General features: G+C 38.7%; 1 protein-coding gene and 1 pseudogene across 1 annotated transcript; both read left to right on the top strand.

Annotated features, from left to right (window-relative positions):
• Positions 1–2,601: 2,601 nt before the first annotated feature.
• LOC141575645 (uncharacterized) lies at positions 2,602–24,399 on the top strand. Its single transcript, XM_074355339.1, has 3 exons — positions 2,602–3,084; positions 18,296–19,127; positions 20,096–24,399. The coding sequence occupies exons 1-2, from the start codon at positions 2,602–2,604 to the stop codon at positions 19,079–19,081; spliced, it is 1,269 nt and encodes a 422-aa protein (XP_074211440.1). The 3' UTR covers positions 19,082–19,127; positions 20,096–24,399.
• Positions 19,110–24,884, top strand: part of LOC141575641 (actin-related protein 3B-like) — a 21,185-nt pseudogene continuing 15,410 nt past the window's right edge.

The following is a 24,884-nucleotide window of genomic DNA, read 5'->3' as shown; positions in this document are numbered from 1 at the left end:
CCAAACTGTGAGTTTTCAACCCCCTGAAATTGACAGGATTTACTGTCCTTTATTTTCAGCATCTTAAGAAATTATTCCACTGGGGAAAGCATCCAGGTAAGAATTGTTTTATCCCTCAGCAGTGCCATCCCAGGGCAACAGGAACACACCAACTCTGGGAGGCTTTCTCCACTCTTTCCTGCTCCCAGGCTTTTTCACAAGCAAACAGTGAGGTCCATGGAGAAGGGGCTGCGACCATCTGTGATCCCAGGACTCCATACTCTCCCAACTGGGAGTGCTCAGCTTTGAGCAGTTCATTAAGGAGTTAGTTGATACTTTTGTATCTGTTTGCATCCCCACCTTGTCTCCTTCTGTTACCCTAAAAGAGGGAAGGAAAAGGCCCCAGTTCTTGACTTACTCAAAAGATAAGAATTCACATGGGAGATGAAAGCATTGTGCAGTGAAAGATTTTATTAGGAAAGGTGAAGTACCCCTCCAAGAACAGGAGGCAGGCTGATCCAAGTGCACACAGCAATGGTCTTTGCTCCTTCCTCTTGTACCCTCACTTAGAGGTGGTCTTTTGATTGATTGATGGCTCTTGCCCCTGGAGTGCTCAGTCATGTTTGTCCCCTTTTGTGAATGCCCTTATCCATGATGAACACAGAAAAACCCATGGAGGGGCCAGAACCTCAATGCTAATTATATTACAATGAGCACTGTGTCATGTCCGGTTAGGTCCTTGTCACTACCATGAAGTTCCAGCCTTTTAGTTCTAACTGGTTTCTTGCTGGCACTCACTTAGAAGAAGTAAAGCCCCTTTAAGCTGGAGGCAGGCATGCCACCATCATCCAGACCATCCTCTCTCTCCTCCACCTGTCTGCCTGGTGCCCCCACTTATCTAACTACCTAACACATTCAGTGCTCTGGGACAGGTGACGGATTGCCAGTGTCTTGTCTGTCTGGAGGCTCATGCCAGCGTTCCTCAAATTTTACCCTGATGGTAACCATTCAAAGTCAGCACTCTGATGGGTTCAGCAGCAGTGTGATTTTGCAGATTTCCCAGCTTCTTCTTATGGTTTGATAAGTATGTCACTCTTTCCATGTGTCTATCCTTAGATGGAACCAGGTCTCTGTAATACATGTGATTAAATCACTAATTATTCATGGTTACCAAGATTCCAGGTATTTTTAGTTATTATGTTATTAATATTTCATGATGAAACCAAAATAAAGATGTGTTCTCCTTTGAAATATGCCAAAATATAGCTTAAAATCTAATGTTTTATTTTTATTCCATTAAATTGAAAAATACAGTTCCTGTCTATTTAAAGCAATAAGAAAGAGATGTGGGATTTTCTATGCATACTTAGGGGAACCTATGTACTTTGAAATATGTGACAATTTTTATTGAATTTTTTATACGTATTGCACACATGAGGGTATCTATAAGCTACATATGACTTAAAGTAAAATAATACTCTGATAAATGTAGAATTAATAATCATTTAAAAATATACAATGGCAAAGACACTTGAAGCCCTTGGAGGCTCCTCCCCACTAAATTCTCCTTTTTCTCTAGAGGTAACTCCTACCATGAGTCCTATGTTAACCAGTTCTTTGCTAGTCTTTGTATTTTTACTGCAAATGTATGTATCTGTAAAACATGCCATTTATTTTTACCTGTTTGGAATTTTACATAAATTGAGCTATACCTCATACATGTATGACAGAGTCTGGAGTTCCATCTGTGTTAATATCTATGTCTATAAGTGTGGACTTTCAGAACAGGGACTCAAGAGCCAGAAGGCCTTGTTTTGAATATTATATCATTAACTTAACAGCCTTCATATAGAAGTTCCTTAATTTTCCTCTCCTGTTTCTTTGTGTGTAAAGCATATTGTCATATTAATTAAACAAATTAATGCAGTCGTTTCATTTAGCTAACTAATACAGCTCAAGGCTATATGACCCTTTAACTTTAAAAGCCCCTTCATTTTGAAGCGGCTCTATTTAAGAAATAGAAGACAAATTATAAATAACTATCAGTCACAAAATAAAATATTAATTACAATAAGAAAAAAATCACAATTATAAATATATTTCTAAATGTAACAAAAATAACTGACCATATAAACACATTCTAGGACTGTTTCCAGGTCCCTGGAAAGGTTTGTACAAATGAGGTGCTCGGAAACAAATTCCATCAGCTTCATGGCAAGTCTGACTCCGCATATGTAAAACACTGAATAATAGTTCTGTAAAAGTGACTGATATTTTTATGTATTTTTATTATGCATGTTAATAGAAATTTTTTACAGTATTGTTTCCTTAAGTGAAATAAAATTAATCTAACTAATTAAATGTACCATCAAATAATATTGTCACATAGAATTTTCATACTTTTGGTTTTAGTTTTCTTTTGTTGTTGTTCTCAAAGTTTATTGTTGCAGGGATTAAAAAGAAATTGAAACTAATGCTGTTATTCACTCGTGCAGTTAAATACCTTCAGGCACATATGAGACACGGAGTGAAAATTTGAAGCTTATCTTTCTGCAGTCAGGGGTTGGGGACGAGGGAGGGAAGCACGCTCCATCTCCGGGGGAGGGGGCTGTTTGCGAGTGTATGCGGTGCGCTGTCCAGACCCGGGGATGCCCGCGGGCAACGGGGTTCCCGAGGGGCGATCACGTCTCCCAGGTGCCCCCCTGGGGCTCTAGATCCCACGCGCTTGGCACGACCAGCAGCGCGCCAGCCCCTCCCGCTCCAATTCGGACTCGCGAGTGGGCGGCAGAGGACGCACATCTGTCCCGCTGGAGACCTTTTCTCTCTCTGACTTGGACACCAAGCTGGGCCCAGTCAGCCCAAAGCCCCAGCTTCGGGAGCCCGGGTTTGACACCGGATACTCGCCAGCCCTGCACTGAGGCCAGCGTGCCAGGACCTGAGCCCCCAACCTGCCTGGAGAGGTTCTACCCGGGGCCAGGGCCGGCCACGTGGGCATTCCCCTCTTCCACACCAGGCCTTGATGCTGGATGTCCCCGCTCCGCGTGTCCCGCCGCCCCTGCCCAGGTCCGAATCCCGGCTGGGCGACTTTCTGGGCGTCACAGCCACGTTAGGGACAGGGGTGCACATCGCTGAACGGTGGCGCCCGCGCCGGGCTTACGTTGGAGCGGGAGCGGCGGAGCGGTCTCGGGGGCAGCCACGCCGCCTGTGCCCGCGGCGCGAGACGCTCCGGTCTCGTCCTGGAGTTACTTTCTCTCTCGGTCCCAACCCTCCCCGCACCCCTCCCGGCCTGGACCCAGCTTCGCGCGGCCCCTCCCCTCCCCTTACCGCCTCCTCGCCCTGCTCTCCGGCTGCCCTCCCGCTGCCCCCACCCCCTGTCCTCCCTCCCCTCTCTCCAGCGGCCTTCCCCGATGGCCTGCGAGAAAACCAGCCCCCACCCCAGCCGGTAGCTGGCGCCCCACGGCGGCCAGCCCAGGCGCAAAGGGCAGGGGTCCGGCTCCCAGTCACTCAGCGTGGCGCGTGCGAGAGGGAGCGAGCCGCCACTCCTGGCTGGGGGCTCAGCTGCGCCGCCTGGTGGTAACTTTTCTACCAGATAACGCAGTTGCTTCACTTTTTGTTTGCTACCAATTTGAAATAAGAATTTTAATTCCTGTATATTTCGTTTTCTGCTGTGTTTCTTTGAATTGATACATGAAATTTTTTACTTTAGGAAAGAAAGGTGTTAAGAGTAATGTATCTATCAAATTCAATTTATATATTTAATTTATATTTCACTGTGCTATTTATTGATGAAAGATTAAATATCTAAGTAAATAGGCTAGTAAAAAATTGCCATAATTTTTAGAAAATCACATAAATTTTTAGATAATAGTATTTCTGTGACCTTCAATAATTAGAAGCTTGCCTAAATTACTTTTATTGCTATTTTATAAACATATATTGTGTGCACATTAAAAGCTAGGAAAATAGTTTTCACAATATTACAAAGTAAAAAGCATACTGACATAATCAAACTTAGAAAGGAAACGACTTTAATGTCACTGTATATGAAAGCAATGCATGTTACATAGAAAACTGCATTTAAAGTGTACTAATATGTGGAGACCATGTAATTTACAACCGTGAGTACAAACCTAATATGAAATGGGAAAATAAACTTAAATTTACAATTGACCACATTGTAACAGACAGAATTTATCTTTTACATCGTAACAAACGCCTATGGTTAAATACAGGTCTGAAATTCAGCTGCTGGAGTCCGGTGTAATCACACCTGATGTTCACTGCCTTGTACATTCTGACTGAAAAGTGCTCATCACCTACAGGTTGTCAAACCTTGTGATTATAATTCTCACACAATATATTACAGTCAATTAGCACTAGCCATACAATTTTCAAAATTTTAGAAATGTACGACAAATTTTCTTCCCCCCCACCAGTTCCCTTCTGTGCTGTCTTGAAAATAAAATTAGCAATCAACTCAGTATAATATATTATTTTAGGTATTTCCTATTGACTTTCCAGATATTAGCACCCTGAGGCAACTGTTTAATAGTGTTGAGGCCTATAAAGATTTAATCACTGAGAAAATATTTATGGAGTGTCTATTAGCAGCAAGACTATACAGACGTAATAAGGGTTCTGAATAAGTCAAGATTTTGTCCCTGAATATAAGAAGTGTCGGTTCTAAAGCCGTAGCTCTCCCTGGTGACTAAACATCACAATCACACATTTGACTTCATCTATTTAAGATTGGGAGAATGCTGAGAAAATCAAAGAGTAAAAGATCAGAAATGCTGAATCAGGATGGAGGTAAAGAGTAGAACTGATGTATCTGTGTTAAAGAAAATCTCAACAGATGATTTTGATGTTTCGCTAAAGTAGTGGAGAATTGGGAAAGAGGAAGATGGGTTAGTAATTGTAATATCACAAGAGCAGGTCAGTTCTAGAGTCTGACTGGTTGGATGCCAATCTTAGACCATTGCTTTGACGTATGTCTTATTCTGCTGGGTTGCTGTGACAAAATCCTACCACATTAGTGACATAAACAACAAAAATGTCTTTCTCACAGATCTGAGGCTAAGTCCAAGATCAAGGTATGAGCACGTTAATGTCCTGGGTGAGGGCCTCACCTTATGGCTCATAGCCAGTCTTCTCCTGTGTTCTCAAATGATGGAATGGGTGAGAGATCACTGTGGGGTCTCTTTTCTAAGGGCACTGACCCATTCCTGGGGGCTTCACCCTCACAACCTAATCACCTCCCACAGGCACCAGGATTTCAATGGATGAACTGTGGGGTGGGGCACACATTCAGCCCATAGCGGTCAATGACCCCCAAACTTAATTTAACATCAGTATATTTCAGTTTTCTTGTATATAACATGGGGCTAATAGTAGTGCATTTTAAAAAGATATTTTAAAGGATGAAGTTTATTTATTTAAATTCTTAATCACAGTGCCTGACATATTTAAGTGATCAATAAATATTTATCGAGTTTTACTTTAAGTGTAGTGAAAAGATCCATGCTTTATTCAAAGTGGGGAGGCAATATTAAAATATGACTTATTCAGAAATGCTGTCTGGAATGGTGATTGTAAAGTTGAGTCTGGAAGATTCTGCTTCCACTTAGAAGAAAGAGGAAAAAACATGGAAAGATATATAAGTTAGAAGTGATCACACAATATTCTGATTGAGACAATATCTAAATTAAAGGGATTTCCTGTTGCAGAATGACACAGCAAATTAAGATACTTTAATAAACATTCTCAAGGTTATATTCTTGGATAATTTTCACTTCACTGGGTGAAGGGATCTTGATTATAGCAGATAGCGAAGGGCTGTGCTTTCTAGATAGCCATATAGGAAAACGGTGGAAAACTTGTTTATTTCAGGTTTTAAGGGTTATTTTTAAAAGATTATTAGAAAATAGACTTTAAAAACATGTATGCAGTTTGGGATAAAATAATATATAAATGTAATTTCAAATATCAGATATACTTTGTGTTTGGATGATCGTTTCCAGTTATTTTCATCCAGCAAAGGTGCTCATCTTTGTTCTGATGTGGTCCCCTGAGCTGTTCTGCTTGTGAAAAAGCTTTCTCATACTTGCATTCCTGTGTGCTTGTCTATCTTACACACACTGGTTATCTTACTGTTCCACTTCAGGTCATCGAGAATTCTTTTTGGCTTGTGAGATTTTTCAAAATATTTTTAACTTGAATCATCCTGAATTGGCATCTGCAGAAGTTTGACCTCTTCCTTATGATACCCGGCCATGTGTCCACTACCTGTCTTGGTGTTAACTGGAGGGATGGCTCTGGCCTTTCTGTTTGGAATCTCTGTTCTACTGCCTAAGTGCTCGCCCAGGAACCCTGTTTTCCTTGATAGCCTACGGTGGTGTTGGGGGTGTTATCACACAGTAGTATTACACGGCGATGTCTTTGTTAGGGTCTAAGCCCCAGATCTTCTCCCATTGTCCAGGTCATGAGGCTTTTCCTGTAAGTCCACAAAAGCTCCCCCTGGGAGCTGCAGAAACATGATATGCATAATCTTCTATAATATGACATTGAGAAATTTTATTTTGTTTGATAGTTATTAAGAATGTATTCTTCTGGAGCTAAATAATACGGAAGCCAGAACACACAGGATGTTTCCCTTTTTCTTCAGCCCCTCCTCACCTTCACCCTCTCTTTGACTTTCTTGATGGAGAGAATATTTTCATCATTCGAGACCTAGATTCAACAGCCCCATAATAATTTTTTTCCTTGATTGCCATCAATCTGTGTCTATCAGTTGGAGGGAAGCCATTTTTAACAGAAATGCACATGTTGTGAATACAGGTAAATTCAGAAACACAATAGAGAAGATTTTTGGAGCCATGCTTTGTGGATATTGCTAAGTCCCAGAATACTACAATATTTTAAAGATACAGGGATAAAAAATAACAGATGAGGGAAAGTTTTCTTAAACAAATGATGCTGACACAATTAGTTACAGTTTAGAAAAAGAAGTAAAGATGGATACTTACTTCCTTAAAAAAATTTGAAAGGAAATGTTAAAGGGTTTGATGGAATTGTTACAACAATAAGGGAATGAGTGAAATGCATTGGGAAATGTATTAAATTAGAATGAAAAAGGGTTTTCTAATCATAAAGTTGACATAAAGAATGAAAAAAATCCCAATCAAAAATGTTCTACACAAAAATTAAAAGATGAGTAATACATTAAAAGTAAAATTGAAGAACAAACATGAAAAATAGTAAACTCAATACTTAAAAACTGGAAAAGATAATAAAGAATTCTTAGAGGGTACATCCTAATCATTAACAAATATATGAACATAAACCTTTAAATAACACCTATAGTAAGAGATTCTGAATATGTGCAAATCACAGCTTAAGAAGACAGGTGCATCATCCCCTCCTGGTCATCCTCATTCTCTGCTGCTGAGACAGTGAAGACACCACTTTTGACTCTAGTTTACAGGTTGTTGTTTCCTGACCTCAGGAGATCTGTCAACTTTTCTTCCCTTTACCCATGCATTTCCACTGTATTTCTAGCCTCTCGTCTTCAGCCCTATCAGGATATTTGACCTCCTTTGATTTGGGCATTTTTCTCTCTGCTTGCTTCTTTGTTCTCCTTTCCTGTCTTTATTCCTATTTCAGTTCATGATTGACAAGGTCAGCAGTGTGTGTAGGGGCTTAAAAGCCCGGCCTCAGGAGGAAACTTACTGGTGTCTGAGCCTAGCTCTGTTAACTAGGGGTCAAGTGAAACTAAGAAGATGACTTGACTTCTCAGTATCCCCCGCTCTAAAATGGGAGGATTGTAGTAGTCTCTTGTCATTGGTTTGTTATAAGATCAAATATGTCAATATGTATGGATTACTTAGATTAAGTATCTGGCATATAATAGCTGCTATGTAAGTAGGATTCAAATGCACTGATGATCTGTTTTTTCATTTTGCATACATAGTTTGGGTTATTATATTTCAAGCTTACAGTGTTTTGTAATTCAGTGTTTCTTCTTTAGAGAAACATATTGATCATTCTTTCTAGATTTCTAATTTTTTAAAATTCATAAAGATTCCATTAGCCAAAGTGATATATGGCTTTATTTTAATAAACTTAATTTTTCATTTTTATGTACTCCATACATAACTTATTTTTAATAACAACTTTATTGAAATATAATTCTCATATGATAAAATTAACCCCCATAAATGTGCAATTTAGTGGTTCCTAGTATATTCCCAACATTATTCAATCATGAAAGCTATTAAACTTTAGAATAATAGGATTCCATAGCTATTAGTGGTTATTTCTAGCACCCAACCCCCTCAGCTTCTGGTAAGACTAACATATTTTCTGTCTCAATAGATTAGGCCATTCTGGACGTTTTCATATAAACTGACCCCTACAATTGGAGGCTGTTTTCATTATCATAATGTTTTCAAGATTCATTTATATTTTAGTATATATCAGTACTCTATTCCTTTTAATTGGTAAAAAAAAATTCTATTGTATATAGGTATTCAATTTTGCTTTTGCCCATTCATCAACTGATAGCTTTTTGAGTTGTTTTCACTTTTGGTTACTATAAACATTCGTGTATAGTGTGTGTGTAGACATATGTTTTTATTCTTTTGGATATATGCCTAGGAATGCAATTGTTACACACAGAATAGCTCTTTGTTTAAATTTTGAGGAACTGTCAAACTGTTATTTAGAGTGGGTACACCATTTAATACTCACACCAGCAAAGCTGAAGGTTCCAACTTTTCCACATCCTTCCAAAAGTTGTTATTGTCCTTTTTTTTTTTCATTTTAGCCATCCTAGCAGGTGTGAAGTTGTATCTCATAGTGATTTTTATTTTCATTTCCCTAATGACTAATGAGGCTGGACATTTTTTACTGTACTTATTTTTTATGTGCTCTCTGTAAATTTTTTTTGAACAAAATCTATTAAAATCATCCAAGATGTACTGCAGATAATGGTTATCGTGTCTCTTTTCATGCCAATACTTTTTTTTTTTTTTTTTTTTTTTTGCCTGGCGGCACTTGCTATAACTTGGGAGTAGCAGGCCCTTTTGTATTTCTGACTTAAAAAATAATGATTTTAGTGTTTCACTGGTGATTACTATAGGTTTTTGTAGAAATGCTTTTTCAGGTTAATACAGTGCCTTTGCATTCCTAGTTTACCAAGAGGTTTTTTTTAAAAAAAAATTTATTATGAATAGATGTTGACATTTAAGGCTTTTTGTATATCTGCAAAGATGATTATATAGCTTTTATAATTAAGCTCCTAACATGGTGAATTACATTGATACATTTTCAAATATTGAACAGTCTTTTATTTCATTCTTGAGGTAAACCCTAATTGATTATGAAATATCAAGTACATGCTAAATTGTATTTGCATATATTTGGCATTTTTGTATCAATATTCAAAAGTGAGATAATTTTCCTTTCTTGTACTAGTTTAATCTAGTTTGTATATCAGAATTTTACTGGCTTTGTAAAATTAATTTTTTAGCTTTCTTTTTCTATTCTTTGAAACAGTTTATATAAGATAGGAATTATTTATTCTGTAAAGGTTTAGTAAAATATATGACATTATTTTGGGAAACATATTGGATATTTTTATTTTAAAAATTACTATTGTCAACTGCTGTAGCAGGTGTTCTTAAGATCCAGAATTTATATCTAAATCTTTAGATGAAATCTTCCTTAGATATATGGTCCCTAATAATCTTCCTTAGATTGCCCTCAGATGACTTTTTAGCACTTGGAGAATAGCATGTCTTTTCTGGTTACACACATTCTATTTTTAAAAAAAAATCTTCAAAATGTTTACATTGTTCTTTATTGAGTTTAATCTCATTAGTTTTGATTCATCATTACAGCTAACTGAGGTGTTTTAATTTTTAATTTGTTTAAATCATTTAAAACTATTTTTTTGTATTTAAAATATTTTATTTTGAAACAACTTTAGAGCCACAGGGAGTTGTAAAGAGAGTTTAGAAAGTTCTATTTACTCTTCTTTCTGTTTCCTCCAAAGGTTACATCTTACACAACTATAGTACAACATCATAACCAGAGGTTTGACATTGGTACAATGTAAGTGCAGTTCTCCGTTATTTCATCCCGTGTGTGGATTTCTGTAATCACCACTACAGTCAAGATACAGAACTGTCTCATAATCGCAAAGATCTTTCCTATGCTATTTCTTTATAATTACACACTCCCCGTCCCCTCCACCATTCCTGACCTCTGACAACCACTCATCTGTTTCCATCTCTCTAATTTTGTTATTTTGAGGATTCTTGGTATATACTAGATATGAGTCTTTTGTCAGATGTGTGTAATTTCTCCTATCACATAGCTTGCCTTTTCACCTTCTTCCCAGGGTCATTTGCTGAGCAAAATTTTAACTTTTGATGAATTGTCTTCTTGATTCATTGACTTTTCTCTATTTTTTTTTGCATTTCATTAATTTCCTCTTTTTATTTCCTTTCATTTGCTTGCTTTGGGTTTACTTTTATCTTCTTCTAGGTTATTAAGGTGAGAACATAGATTATTGATTTGAGACTTTTTCTCTTTTCTAAAATTTTTCTTTTTGGCACTGCTTTAGTTATGTTCCAAGCATTTTAATATTTTGTATTTTCTATTTTCACCCTGTTCATATAGTTTTTAGTTTCCCTGAGCCTTCCTCTTTGATCCATAGATTATTTAGAACCATGTTGTTTAGTTTCCAAGTGTTTGGGGGTATTTTCTCCTTACCCATCTCTTGCTGCTTTCTGGGTTAATTCCATTGTAGTCAGAAAGCATTGTCTGTATGGTTTCAGTTCTTTTAAAGTTTTGAGGTTTGTATTATGATCAGTATTAAGTTTACTTTGGTCCCCTGTGCACTTGAAAACAATGTGCGTTCTGCTCCTGCTGGGCAGAGTACTCTCTTCGTGTTGGTTAGACCCTGCAGGTTGATAGTATTGCTGAGTCCTGTATCCTTGCTGAGTTCCCCTCTACTTGTGCCATCAGTTGCTGAGAGAAGGGATTGAAGTCTGCAGCTGTAACTGTGCACTCTTCTACTTCTCCTTTTGGTTTTTGCTTCATGTATCGTGCAGCACTCTTCTTTGGTACATGCACATTTTGAATTGCTATGTCTTCTTGATGGATTGACTTTTGATCATTATTTAGTATCCCTCTCTGTTAGTGGTAATTTTCTTTGCTATAAATTTTACTTTTTCTGATAGCAATGTGTCCACTCATACTTTCTTTGATTAATGTTTATGTGGAATATCTTTTTTCATCTGTCTAGTTTTAACCAACATATAGGCATACCTTGGAGATGTGGTGGTTTTGGTTCCAGACCACAGTAATAAAGCAAATATCACAAGAAAGCCAGTCATATGAAATTTTGGTTTCCCAGTCCATTTAAAAGTTATGTGTATACTGTGCTGTAGTCTGTTAAGTGTGCAATAGCATTATGTCTAAAACAACAATGTATGTACCTTAGTTTAAAAATATTGCTAAAAAATGCTAACCATCACCTGAGCCTTCAGTGAGTCGTGGTAGTTACATCAAAGATCTCTGATCACAGATCTCCATAAACAAATTAATAATAATAAAGCAGTTTGAAGTGGTCTGAGAATTACCAAATGGTGACCCAGAGACACAAAGTGAGCAAATGCTGTTGGAAAAGTGATGCTGATAGACTTGCTTGATTCTGTATTGCCACAAACCTTCAATTTGTAAAACTCAATAAACTGAAGTGTAGTAAAACAAGTATGTTTCTATACTGTTAAATTGAAGTGTTTCTTATAGACAACATAGAGCTCAGTCATTGTTTTTAAATTGACTGTTATTTAACTGGTGTGTTTAGACCACTTAGATTTATTGTGGTTATTGATTGGTCCTTTTTCTGTTTGTTCTGCTTTTCACTTCTCTGTTTTGCTTTACGTGACTTCTTGTGGATTACCTGAAAATGTTTTAGAACTTAATTTTGACTTATCTGTGGTGTTTTTGAGTGCTTCTCTTTGTGTATCATTTTTTTTTTAATTGAAGTTGAGTCAGTTTACAATGTTGTGTCAGTTTCTGGTGAACAGCATAGTAGTTCAGTCATACAGATTTATTCATTTTCATACTCTTTTTCATTATAGGCTACTAGAAGATATTGAATATAGTTCCCTGTGCTACAGCTCTTTGTGTATCTTTTTAAGTGGTTACTGTAACCATTACATCATATACACATAACTTTTCTTAGTCTGCTGGTGTCAACACTTACCAGTTTGTTATGATAGTCTTGTATGTTTCCTCTTCACACACTGAGAAGTGCATCAGCATTATAATTTTTGCTTCAACTACCAAACAAAATTTAGCAAACAGAAAGGAGTAAGAAAGTGTAATTGTCCATATTTTTACTATTTTTATTGTTCTTCCTTCCTTCCTGATGTTCCAGGATTCCTTCTTTTTTCATTTTCTCTTTGTTTTGTTCATTCTTTTAGAGTAGATATGTTGGTTGACAAATTCTGTTAGTTTTGTTCATCTGAGAATGCCTTATTTTGCTATTTAAAAAGTTTTTTTTTTATTGACACAACATTGTAAGCTGACTATACTTCAGTTAAAAATACATACTTAAAGTAAAAACATTTTCTTTTGTTGAAGTACAGTCCATCTACAATTTTGTTACTTTCTGGTGTACCACAGAGTGATTCAACTTTATATATATAGGCCATTATGAGGTACTGAATTCCCATGCTGGACAGGAGGACCTTGTTGTTTATCTATTTTATAGATAATAGTTGATTTGCTCTTCATTTTTGAAGGTTATTTTTGCAGAATACAGAATTCTGAGTGGGCAGTTCTCTCAACACTTGAAAAATATGTAACTTCCTTTTGGGCTCCCTGATTTCTGATGAGAAATTTGCTGGAGGCATTCAGAATTTTTTCTTTGGTCTTTAGTTTTTAGGTGTTTAACTATAATATGTCAGAGTGGATTTCTTTGGGTTAAGATCCTGTTTGGAATTTGTTCAGTCTTAAATATTTAGTTTTGTTTATTTATTTATATTTATTTATTTATTCATTCATTCATTCATTCATGACAAATTTGGCAAAATTTTAGCCATTATTTCTTTGAATACTTTTCCAGCCCTACTGCTTTATCCTCTCTGGGACTCAGAATGCATAAATGTCATATTCATTGATATTGCGCCCATCTGTCCCTGAGGCCCTGTTCATTTTTCAGTCTATTTTCTCTTTGTTTTTCAGTTTGGGTAATTTCTATTGTCGTGTCTTCAAGTTCAGTGATTCATCTGTTCTTTTCTGCTGTTGAGTCCATGTATTGAGATTTTTATTTCAGGTATTAGGTTATTTGGTTCTAAATTTCCATGTGGCCTTTTACCTTTGCTGTGATTTTGTGTTTCTTTGCTGACTTTTTTGTTTGTTTGTTTGTCTTTCATTTGTTTCAGGTGTGTTTGTAGTTGCTCACTGAAGCATTCTGTGATGGCTTTTAAAGTCTTGTTTGGTAACTGTTACCTGTGTCATGCCAGTGTTCTTATCTATTGATTATCTTTTCTCCTTTCACTTGAGATGTTCCTGGTTCTTGCTATGTTGAGAGAATTTTTGTTATTCAGTGCTGGACATTTTGGGTATTATATTATGAGGTTCCAGATCTTATTTAAATATTATGTTTTAGTAAGTCATTTCTGTTAATGCTCCAGCAGGGAGAAGGGGATAATGCCAGTTAGGATTTGAAGCTCAGATTTTAATCTTGGCCTTTGCTGACACTCATCTGGGGAGGGGCTCCATGTTACTGCTGATTGTGGACCAGAGTTAGGGCTTCCCCCCAAGGCCTCTGCAGGTACCTTCTTTCTGGGATGGCAAGGGGTGCCCTACTGTCATTGGTGGAATTCCTGATGTTCCACTGGGCCTCCTGTCATAACCCAAACATGGAGGCAGTGAGGGGGATGGAGGTCCTCGTTCCGCATGTGGTGTCTACATTGCAGGTGGGGGCTTGTCTTCCTGTAATATTTGGCTGGAGTCAGGCAGTAACTGTGTAAGTTTTCTGTGTTTCCACTGTCCCTTCTTCTCCTTTGGCTGGAGAGAGCAGGTTTTCTGGGGACACTTTTTATTTGCTCCCATTGGCGTTTCTGGATTGTTGGCTTCCCTGGCACCTAGTGTGGGATGCATGAGACAAAAAGAAAACTCAGGAAGTCACCACTGTGTAGTTCCTCAGGTCCTGATCCCTGGCCAGTCTGCCACATTCTCTTCAACTCTCAGCATGTTTTTGTTTCTTTCAAATATAAAGCCTAGGGAGTCTAGCCATGCTTAGTGGGAAGAGCAGGGAAAAGTATGTTTATCCATCTTTCCAGAAGCAGAAGTCCAAATTTAATTAACTTTGAATGGGTAATACATTCATGTGACATACAAGTTGAGTGATATAAAAAGAAGTTACAGTGAAATTAACTTTCTCCCACCCACTTCCCCTCTTAGATGGCAACAGTGCTTCTGGTTACTGTGCTTCCTTCTGAGGTAACTTTACAGATACCAGCAGACATACACAGATGCTTTGTTACCCAGGTGGTGGCATACTGCATACACTGTATCCTGTTTTTTTTCTCATAACACTGCAATTTAGTGAACCTTCTGGATTCATACAAGAAGAACTTCTTTATCATTTTTCATGGCCTCATGCTGTTCCAGTGCATGGAGATGCCATGTGTATGTAACCACTTGCACTGTTTAGGTGTTGGTCCTGTTACCTGATATATTTATTTTCCCTTCCATCTTAGTGTCTTCTGCACATTTCTTGTGTTTTCTGTGTACACCTGAGTCAGGGTCCTGTGTAAGCTGAAGTGTGTTGGAGACAGGTGCTGGTGACTGAAGTCTTCATTTTATGATAAGTAATATGTATACTCCATAAGTATTTGGAGATACTCATTACAGCTGCTTTCCTAGACTTGGTTCTCCATCATGTTCACAAGGGCTCTTTGGTCCACAGCTTGCTTTTCATAGGTGTCAACAAAAGATTTTGGGTATAAGCTCTATATACCCTTATTCACTTTCATGGGTTTAGGTGCTTCCACATAACAGTTAACAGAATGTATGCACTTTGTTGTTGTTATTTCTAAGGGGCATGAAAACACAGGTCTACTATGATTTGGGGTCAGAGTACTTGTATCTACCTTTTGGGAAAGATGAGGTTGATTTTGTTATCATTTAAATTTTTGAGCATGGTAGTTTCATTCTCACTAAATTAGCACTTTTTCTTTAGGGTGGTGATTTTTTTCTTTTGAGTAGAAATATTGCCCTCAAATTCTTGGTGAACTTGAGTAAAGTCATGAATTGAAGAACCTTTTTGCCTTTGTCTCTTGATAGTCTTTCATGTTCTCTTGGCAGTTTAATGCTAAATCCATGCATAATTAAGTTTGATCTTGCACAGAGGATGGAGTCTGGAACTTGCACTGATAGACTGGAACTTGCACTGACAGACTGTGTAAGGATTTTTTTTTAATTTCAATTTTTTAATTTGATATTTCCAAATATATAAAACATCAAGATTCTTACACCAGTTATCTCAAATGAGACCATACAAAGCAATTTTAAAGTGTATACAACAATCATTCCCCCCTTCAGTTTTGCTACTTTATACAACTATGGGATAGACAGAAAATTGAATGGCATGTGCCTAGTTGGAAAATTTCACCTGTTTACAAAAAAAAAAAAAAAAGAAATTAAGAAAACTCAAAATCAAACATGTAGGATACTTGCTACTTTGTGTCTGCAAGTCAATTTACAACCTCTTTTTATTTAATTTAGTAGGCACTTGGGACTGAAAATTTTAGCTGCCCAGTTTTATCCAACTACCCAACAGAAAGCAGCACAAATGAAAGTCCCAACACTCTGTAAACTTTGAGGGACTGAGAGAGTAGACACTATTTTTTATCTGTAGTAGATTCAATTGTTGAGCCTGCAAATGTAGGCTTTTTTCTCTTAACAGAAATAAATATCCTCAGGGCCTTTCCTCTAGCTTCAGTGGGCTGAGTTCAAGAATAGTGAAGAACCCCTCATGTGAAATTTAAAGTGTGACAACTCTGAAGTATTCTGATGCATTATACAAAATTTTGCTAGTTGCATAGACCAAAGACAGATGTTTTGCTAAATGGCACTGAAGAAAATCCTGACCCAAGTGGCACTACTTGGTCCAAATGTTACTGACCAAAGAAAATGATACAACAATATTTATAGGCTCACCTTTAAGAAATGGTTGACATTAATACTGTACATATTTTACACATCAAATACATAGTCCAAGAGTTTATAAAAGAAATTCATGCATTATTACCTGTAAGAATATCAATGTACAACATACCCAGGCCCCCCAGTAATTGTGACATTTCAGGTGGACACAGTGTTATGTACAAATACAATCAATTTATCTTCTGTGTTAAGTATATAATTTAAAGAAACTTCAGAGATTACTGAGGAAAAACTTAGTTCACTGAAGATTGATAACAAGTGTCAATCTGTGGGATTTTTAAGTATTTCCTTAAAAAAAAAAACACCCAGAAAACATAACCTCTGTACAAAGAAAAATATAAAAATTCTGGAAGATCATGTCTGATCACACTACATAATTTAGAATGAAATGTCAGTGGTTTAAAGTTTTTCTGTCTTATTCCTTTGGCAGCCTTAATTTGTGAACTAATACTCGTATTTAGCTCAGCTGCTTTTATGGCACAAGAGCCCAGTTTCAAAATGGTGGCACTGATTTTCCTTATAACAGCACTATTTTCAGCAGCAATTATATTTTTAAAGGTTAACAATTTGTACAACAAATGTCTAACGATGCTTCTTCCTACTTTATACTCAACAGTTATGATCTTTACAAAAAGCTAATATCTACATAGAGAACCACCTTTTACTTGCCCCATCTCATCTCTGACTTGGTTGAGGAAGTACAGGCATTTCAGATTAGGTATTTATGTGTTTTAGATAGGATTCTTGGATTTATGTGAATATAAAAATAAGACAAAATAATTCTTAGGTACATTCCAGTGTCCCAGTAATTAGTTACATGATAAATAGTACCTACCTGCTGACCACCTATAAAAGATGAGACATTCCGAGGCACCCTAAAAACCTAGGTCTGTAACAGGTGAACAAGAAGGCCATTTTACTCAATTCTGATGCAGTCACCACTGACTGCTATTTAAGGTGTTTACTGGTAACCAGCAAGTTTAACTGAAGAGATGTCACTAAATTCAAACTGAAAATATATATTTAAAAGCAGCAATTTACATTGAGGGAAATATGGTTCTTGTGTGTTCTGTGTAAAGAGAGATTATGAATAAAGGGAATTGGCAACTGAGCACCCTAATTCAATTCCATGAATACAGGTTCCATGATAAGATATCTACTACATGCATTTTGCTTACAGTAACTGCCTAAAACTCACCAGCTCTATAGAGTTAAACTCTGTATTAAAGGACTATTGAGTTACAGGGGAATTGGCCATATCAAGTAGCTAGTGACATAGTACCAGTTGTGAAAATTGAGATAAATGAGTTGACAAATGGATTCATTGAATATGTTAATATTGTGAATGAGAAGACAATTCACCAGGATAATATACCCACAAGTATGTTGATCTGACAAAAACCACAGACTGACATCAAATGGATAAAAAAATACTGGGGAAAAAGTGAAAATGCCAACCAAAATAACAAGGTGGGTGGGCTGGGTGGGAGAGCACATTTAAGGCATCTAAAAAAAAAAAAATTCCACATGGCTTTGGCTTATTAAAATATTTTACACTATCTTTTTTCTTTTTAAAGAAGATTTGAAAGCACCTAAAAATCAAGCAGATTGTTAAAAAAATCCCGCATGGCAAATTCAGTTTGTAAGCGTCATTCAGATATTTGTCAAGGAAAATAAAGAAGCCTCTGCCCATGAGATTTCACATGGTGGAAGAGGTCCTTCCAACCCTGTCTATCTTATGCTGGATGGCAGCCCAGAGGTTCTCTGTGCAGCAGCTACAAACAAGGTGTTACTTTCTGGAAGGGAAGGGACTGTGGAATTTCCACTGGTTGGCGAGCAACCCAGCTTTAATTTTTCCAGATACTCTGCATGTACAGGCTTATGACACTGGAGAAATTGATGGCATCCTTTACTTTTAACCACTCTGTCTTCCTTCCTGTATTAACAGGATCTTCCCAGTCTTCTAATATTTCAGTGACAGTAAGGACATAGACATATGTCCTGTGCTTTCTGTCTTGGTTCTCATATATGCCCAGGAGTCTGCCTGACTTTCCTTTGACTCCAGCCTCTTGGTAAGCCTCCCTCACGGCAGCACTGGCAGGCTCCTCCTGGGGCTCCAGTCCTCCTCCTGGGCCAGTCCACTGGTCAGGGACCGAAGCCTGCCCACCTGCAGCACCTCGTCCTCCTGCTCGCTCCGGAAGGACAGGGACGCCGCCCGCTTCTTGAAGCCCTCGCTGTCCTAGGTCCGCGGCCTAGGGGGGCTTGGACCTCATCGCAGAGGCGGGCTCTCGCTGCCGCGGCCCCTGCGGAGGCCGCCACCCCGCCGGGGCGCGGGGGCGAGGGCGAGTCGTGGCGCAGGGCGGCGCGAACGGTCAGTCCCGGAGCCCGCCGCCCGCTCGCTCCGGTTCCCGCAGCTGCTGCCGCCGCCCAGGGCGGAGCGGGGCGCGAGGTGAGGGGAGACGGCTGCAGGGGCTCCCGCCGGCCCTGCAGCAGCGCCTCGGCTGCGCGAGGCGTTTGGGGTCGGCTGCGGGCCGTCCCGCCAGGGCCCTCTGACGTGCTGCGTATGCACAGGTGGCTGCGCGGTGCCCGTCAGTGCGCCGCCCGTCAGTGCGCCGCCGGTGGCGGGGTCTGTGTTCGGGGACGGGTGTGTTTGTGGCTGCAGTTGCCGCAGTTCGTCCCGGCCCTCCAGACTTCCCCAGCCCCACTCTCGGCCTCGTGGTCCTGGCATGCCCGCTGCTTCTGCCCAGGATGCTTCCTCTGGGCTCCGCCCCCAGCACGTCCACGTCACGCCTGCTGCCTTAGTCCTGCAGAAATCCTGCGCTTTGGATTTGTGCCACCTTCTGTAAGTTGAAAGCTTCTGGACCAAGTGCGGCAGTGAGATGGAGTCAGAAGAGGAGGTGAGCAAAGTGATTTCTGTCCTGTACCTCTTTTTCTTTCCTACCTTTTCAAGCTATTATTTCAAGTTGCCTTTCTGAGGGCAAGGGTTAAAATTCACTCCCTTAGCTTTGCTGTTATTCTTCATTTCTAATAAATTGGGAACTACAAATACTCTACTTTTAAAAATTGTTGTATATGTTTACTCATTTGTTTTGGAATAAATTTGATGAAGATGAGTTTATGGGAAAGCAAAGTGTGACCAGGGGTTAGGAATTTAAGTGGAAAATTGAATCTTCATGAAGCTTTCCACATTTCATTAGATGTTAAATTCTACAGTGAAGTTTCATATGATTATTAACTATAAGAATATTCCTAAATATCGTGGTTAAACTGTTATTAAAATAATATATCATAAAGCCATTAATATTTTTACATAATACAGTTGTTTGATTATTGAATTTTTCTCGTCAGATATTAGTCAGCAACCTCAGTTTTTTCTTTTAGTGATTTTGTAACAAGAATAAAAATATATTTTAAATCTGTGTGACACAGTTTTATTAAAATGACTTGAGAGTGTATGAGCATTTATCAGTTTATTTTCTTCTTTCACATTATATTTTTAATTTTGTGTCCTTCTACATTGTATTCTAAAATTTGGAACCGATTGATATGTGCTTTTCACTTCACTATCATGAGGGATGTTTTTTCAGATGAAACTGAAAAATTTAGTAATTCATCTTTTGTCAGTATTAAAAGCAGACCAGCTAGGCTCCTTTGTGCCGCACTAAAAATAATACCAGAACATAAGAAAGGTTTCTGTATTACTTTATGTGCTCTGTGATAGCATCTTTTCTGTGAACACTCTCAACTCCAATGAGACCCTGACATTGAAAATTTACTTGTACATACACAGGGGTTATATTATGCTTCCTTGACCCTTGAAATGAGTATGGATGCTGACAGAAATCTTTGCGTTGTTCTCCCTAAGGTATTGCCATCAGAGAGTCAGCAAAAGTGGTTGACCAAGCCCAAAGTTGGGTGCTGAGGGGAGTTGATGACCTGGACGTTTTCATAAGGGATGAAGCCATAGATAAACCCACGTATGCCACAAAGTTAAACTCCCCAACGGGATTTGCTTCTGTAAGTGTATCATCAAGAACAGAGAGTAGGATGAATCATGCAAAATGGTAGATTTCATAGCAATTGTACTTGTGAGCTGTGTATTTTATTCTTGTGTTGGAAAAGAGGTTTTGTTGTTGTTGGTTTTGAATGGGGTATTTTTCAATATTGAAGTATAGTTGATTTACAGTGTTGTGTTAGTTGAACAAGGTATTTTTCATGTGGGGAATCAAGTGAATTTAAGAAACCCCAGAATGCAGGATTGACTCTGGGAATGCTGGGCTTCATGTGAGAGCAAGATCTGCTTCTGTGGAAAATTGCAGGTTGACTCACTGACCTGACCGATGTAGAAGAGCTGTAGACTGATTAATTAAAAAGAAGCACTAAAATTGTTTAACTAGGTATTTGTTCTAAAAACCTCCAAACTCCAAATGGAATGGTATGGCGGATTAGCTGTACTTTTGCATCTATTACTTCACTGTTAAGATGATACTTTGTACTTAGAGATGTGAAGTAGAATATAAATGATAATATAACTTAATATTTCTGGTAAAGTGCCTGTTATTTCTTTACATAAATTAACATTCACCCAGTGCAAAGGACCTGTTTTCTCTAATAACTCAGTCTCTTCTGGGCCAGTGTTTTTAAAACTGTTGCTCTTACTGACATGGACTGAAGCTTGACATAGTTTGATTTCTCTTGCTTTAGTGGCCAATAAGACATGGAATAATTGAAGACTGGGATCTAATGGAGAGGTTCATGGAACAAGTTATTTTTAATTTTCCCTGAGCTGAACCTGAGGGCCATCACTTTTTGATGGTGAGTAACTGGGACTGAGAGAAGAGCCCTGTGGATTCTGGGTTGCTTAGATTTTAAACCCAGGATATTCTTCCCTGGGGAGTTTTTAATTCCCACTAAAGCTCTTTGTAAGAGTTGGAGTGCTTTTTGGGCAAATAACAGAAGGCTCAAACAAAATGTCCAAAACCAAAGAGGGCTTATTATCCCACAAAACAGGATGCCAGTGTCAGGCCACTCAGGACTGGTTACTTGAGCAGCTCAGAGATGGAGGTGAGAACCCAGCCTAATTCACCTGTTTGGCCTCTTGTGCTGCTTCCCCTCAGGCCCCAGGGTGGCTGCCCAAGTTCCTGTGCTGACTCTTGGTCTATTTACTTTCAGAGTTTTAGAATTAAGACTCTCTTCCTCAGAAACCTTCCTAGCAGATTTGCCCTGTCTGTCCATGCCCAGTGTGGGCCCTAGAGGGGAACAAAATTACTTTGTTACATTTTGATGAGTCAAGATTCTCTCCTGTTGCTGGTGAGGGGACCACATCTTATCACCTGGCCCCAAGAGGTAAGTACCTAAACCGGCCTCCAGCAGCAAGGAATGAGGAGGGAGGAATGGGTTTTGGTAGGAAACCACCTGTGTAGTTAGGTGTCCTCCTGAAATAACTGGATGGCTCTGACCTTTGCTTCTTACAGCAGAGGGAGCTGAGTCAAGGTGCTGTTTTGCCAAGGTTAAATCTCACTCTAACACTGAGCTGAGTTATGGGCCCTGATATTGTGGATGTAATTGATCATGTTCAGATGAAATAAAACAATACAGAGAAATGAAGAGAAGTGTCTCTTGGTTGTGGAGCCTGTTTTCATTGTTTTATGTTCTTTTTAAGTTAAAATTAATTACATGTATAAAACACTTACTTTAAGGAGAGCAATTGCATGTAACATAAGCTGCACATTAAAACCTACATAATTTAGCTTTGCATTTTTTCCATGCTAGTGCATTGTCAAATGGCCCCTGATCCAATTATATAACTCTTTCTAATGTTAAATATGGAATATTCTTTAGAATTATCTGGCTTAAAATATGTTAAGTACAAGGCTGTTATGGTAGTTAGTGGAATCTATATAATTTGTGTCTATTAAATCAAGTCCTTGAAAGTGCTCTAAGCTTTTTCCTGGCTGTATCTTCACAACTAGGAATTGTCACCTCCAAGTACTGTGTTTTACAGGCCACTGTGTATTTTCTCTCCTGTGTATCTATGATGGTTTATGTAAAATACATGGAGCCAGGAAACTGACAGTATGTCTGAATGGCTTTGTCTTTACAGCCAAAACAAATTACAGACTCCCACCTGCAATGCTTGGCATGTTCCCTTCTCTCGTACGTCACATAACTACCTGTTGATAGGACTCCAGGCATGGGCCTGGGGCCCAGCTTCCTCTCCCTGCCTGCCCCATCCCGCTCTGCTCAGAGGGAGTCTGAGCCTTAGGCCCGTGGAGCAAATGCAATCACCAGGACACAGCCCACAGGAAATTTTTCCTACCAGGAATTTTTCTGCTCTAGCTGGCATATACACCGCAGTACAATAAAAACAATTGCTGGGAACGAACTGGAGGTGTTTGGTATGAATATGGAAAAGCTTAAGTCCTTTGCCAAAAATGAGTATCTGAAGTGAATGTTCAAAAATAATTGTTTATTACATTAAATATAAGAAAATATTGTGTTACATTTATTGTACTTTGAAGTTAGCAGGTGTGTTTGCTGCATGATGTGACAGAGGAAGTTATGAGAAGGGTGGTTTTATCTCAGGCTTATGTCCTTCCTCATCAGTTAATGGGATAATTGAAGGGGAGTGAAGCAGGTACAGGGATTTGTGGCCATGTCCAGAAATTCATTGAAGACATTTACTGAACCACTACATCAGCTAATGGCTTCTTGGTGTAAAAGAGTCTAAAAGTTTTAAATTAAAGTTCCCTCAGTAGCCTATGAAATTGTCCCTTCTGACTGCCATGACAGACATCTGCACATCCATGGTGGGAATGAGCTCAGTAGGGCTCATGTTTTTCAAGGAGTTTCAGAGACTCAACTCATGTTGGTCACGTGGACTAAACAGATAGCAAATGGGAACCACACTCTTTTCTCTAATACTGAATTGCCCAGAGTTCAAGACAGAATCATATATTCTAAAGAACTGCAGTGCTCTTGAAGGGAAATTGAATTGTAACTTTAGAGGAGATTTGCAAACCTTTTTGAATATGAATCAGGGGAGAAAAAGCAAGCAGCAGTGCTGCCCAAGTATGCTGGGAACCAGGAGCTCTGCCATCCACCTGAGAGCAGGAAAGATGTGTGTCCCAGCTCAGGGATGGAGGATCATCCTTCCTTCATCCTTTTGTTCCAATCAAGTCCTCAGTAGCCTGTGTGCTGCCCACCCACATTGGCAAGGGCAGGTCTCCTTACTCAGTCTGCTGCATGCTAAGCTCTTCCAGAGACACCCTCTCAGACACACCCCAGAAAGAATGGTTTACCAGCTCTCGGGGTACCCCTTAGCCCAGTCAAGCTGACACATAATAATCACCATGACATGTGGCTTGTCCTGGCTTACCGCAGTAACTCCCTTCCTGGTTCATGAGGGTGGCTCAGACCTGCTCTGTCCTGTACACTAGCACTGGCCGCTGTAGAGCTGGACATCCTTGGCGCTGCTGAGTCTGTTACTGCTGGCCCGTGTTCTTCCCATTTTCAGTATATTGTCATCTCCACTCCTACTTGCCCTTCCTTGAGGATTTATGTTTTTAAAAATGTTTCTTTACTGCAGTTATGGAGAGGTTTGGGACTGGAGCAATATTAGTTGCATGTGTTCAGCTTGCTTTCTTTATCCAGAAATATGGATTGATTTTTATAGTACTGACTAATTATTCATTTTTGAATTAATACTTGATGATATTTTACCATTATTATGAATAAAATGCTTATGTAACTTGCATTCATGTGAAGTTTTAATCATATACTTCAGTATTTAAAAAATAAGAAAAACTTGATATCTCCAATTTAGATCTCGTTATATATAAATAATGGTTTTGAAAGGTTTTATTTAAATTAGTCCTCTAAAGGAACAATTACTGGTGGTAAACATAGGAGAAAAGGAGGATTGAGGAAAACATAGATTTATGATTATGGTTCTGAGAACCCAGAAGAATGTGTCTTTAATAATGCTGAATTTGATTCAGGAGCCAGGAGAACCTAATTTTATTGTAAACATTCTCTTAATGGAAGTGTATAGATTTTAATGTTAGTTCTTCACAGATGGTGAATTGTTTGGCAGCAAGTACTAAAGTGTAAAAATCAGTGATTTAAGCAAGTTAAAGGTTTTATTTTTCTTAAACTCATTTGTAGCAGGGAGGGCAGTGCTGGTATGTCAGGTTTCTGGTGTAATTAGGGATCTGTGTTCTCTAGTATATTTAGCATATGGCTTCCATTCTAAGATTGCCTTAGATCACAAGTTAGCTGCTGCAGCTCCAGTCATCACCTCCATATTCCAGGAAAGAAGGAGTTAAGAGCAGAAGTGGGTCTACTACATGAGTCTACCTTCAACCTTGTAAGGAGCTTTCCCAGAAGACACATCCAACAACTTTTGCTTCTTATTGGCCAGAACTTACTTAGCCATCCCTGTACACCAGGAAGTCTGGGAAATGCTGTTTTCTGGGCCTGTGATTGATCAGTGGTCTGTCATTAAGGCAGAAGGCAGAATAGATACTGGGTAGGGAAATTGCAGTGCCTGCCATAATGATGTGACTACAGGTATGAAGACAGTGGCAGATCAAGAATTCAGCTGTCTTCACAACTGTGGTTGGATATGGAAAGTGTTTTCCACGTTACAGAGC

This window comes from Camelus bactrianus, chromosome 3, assembly GCF_048773025.1.
Source record: "Camelus bactrianus isolate YW-2024 breed Bactrian camel chromosome 3, ASM4877302v1, whole genome shotgun sequence".
Classification (NCBI taxonomy): domain Eukaryota; kingdom Metazoa; phylum Chordata; class Mammalia; order Artiodactyla; family Camelidae; genus Camelus; species Camelus bactrianus.
Note: the sequence above shows the minus strand (reverse complement) of the source record. Positions and strands in the feature narration are given on the sequence as shown.

What these genes read in the sequence shown, in the direction of transcription:
- LOC141575645 (XM_074355339.1), top strand. Translation starts at nt 2,602, where the DNA reads ATGCGGTGCGCTGTCCAGACCCGGGGATGCCCGCGGGCAACGGGGTTC. An exon ending in TTTCTGGGCGTCACAGCCAC is followed by an intron (nt 3,085 to 18,295) that starts GTTAGGGACAGG and finishes CTTTGACTCCAG; the next exon opens with CCTCTTGGTAAGCCTCCCTC.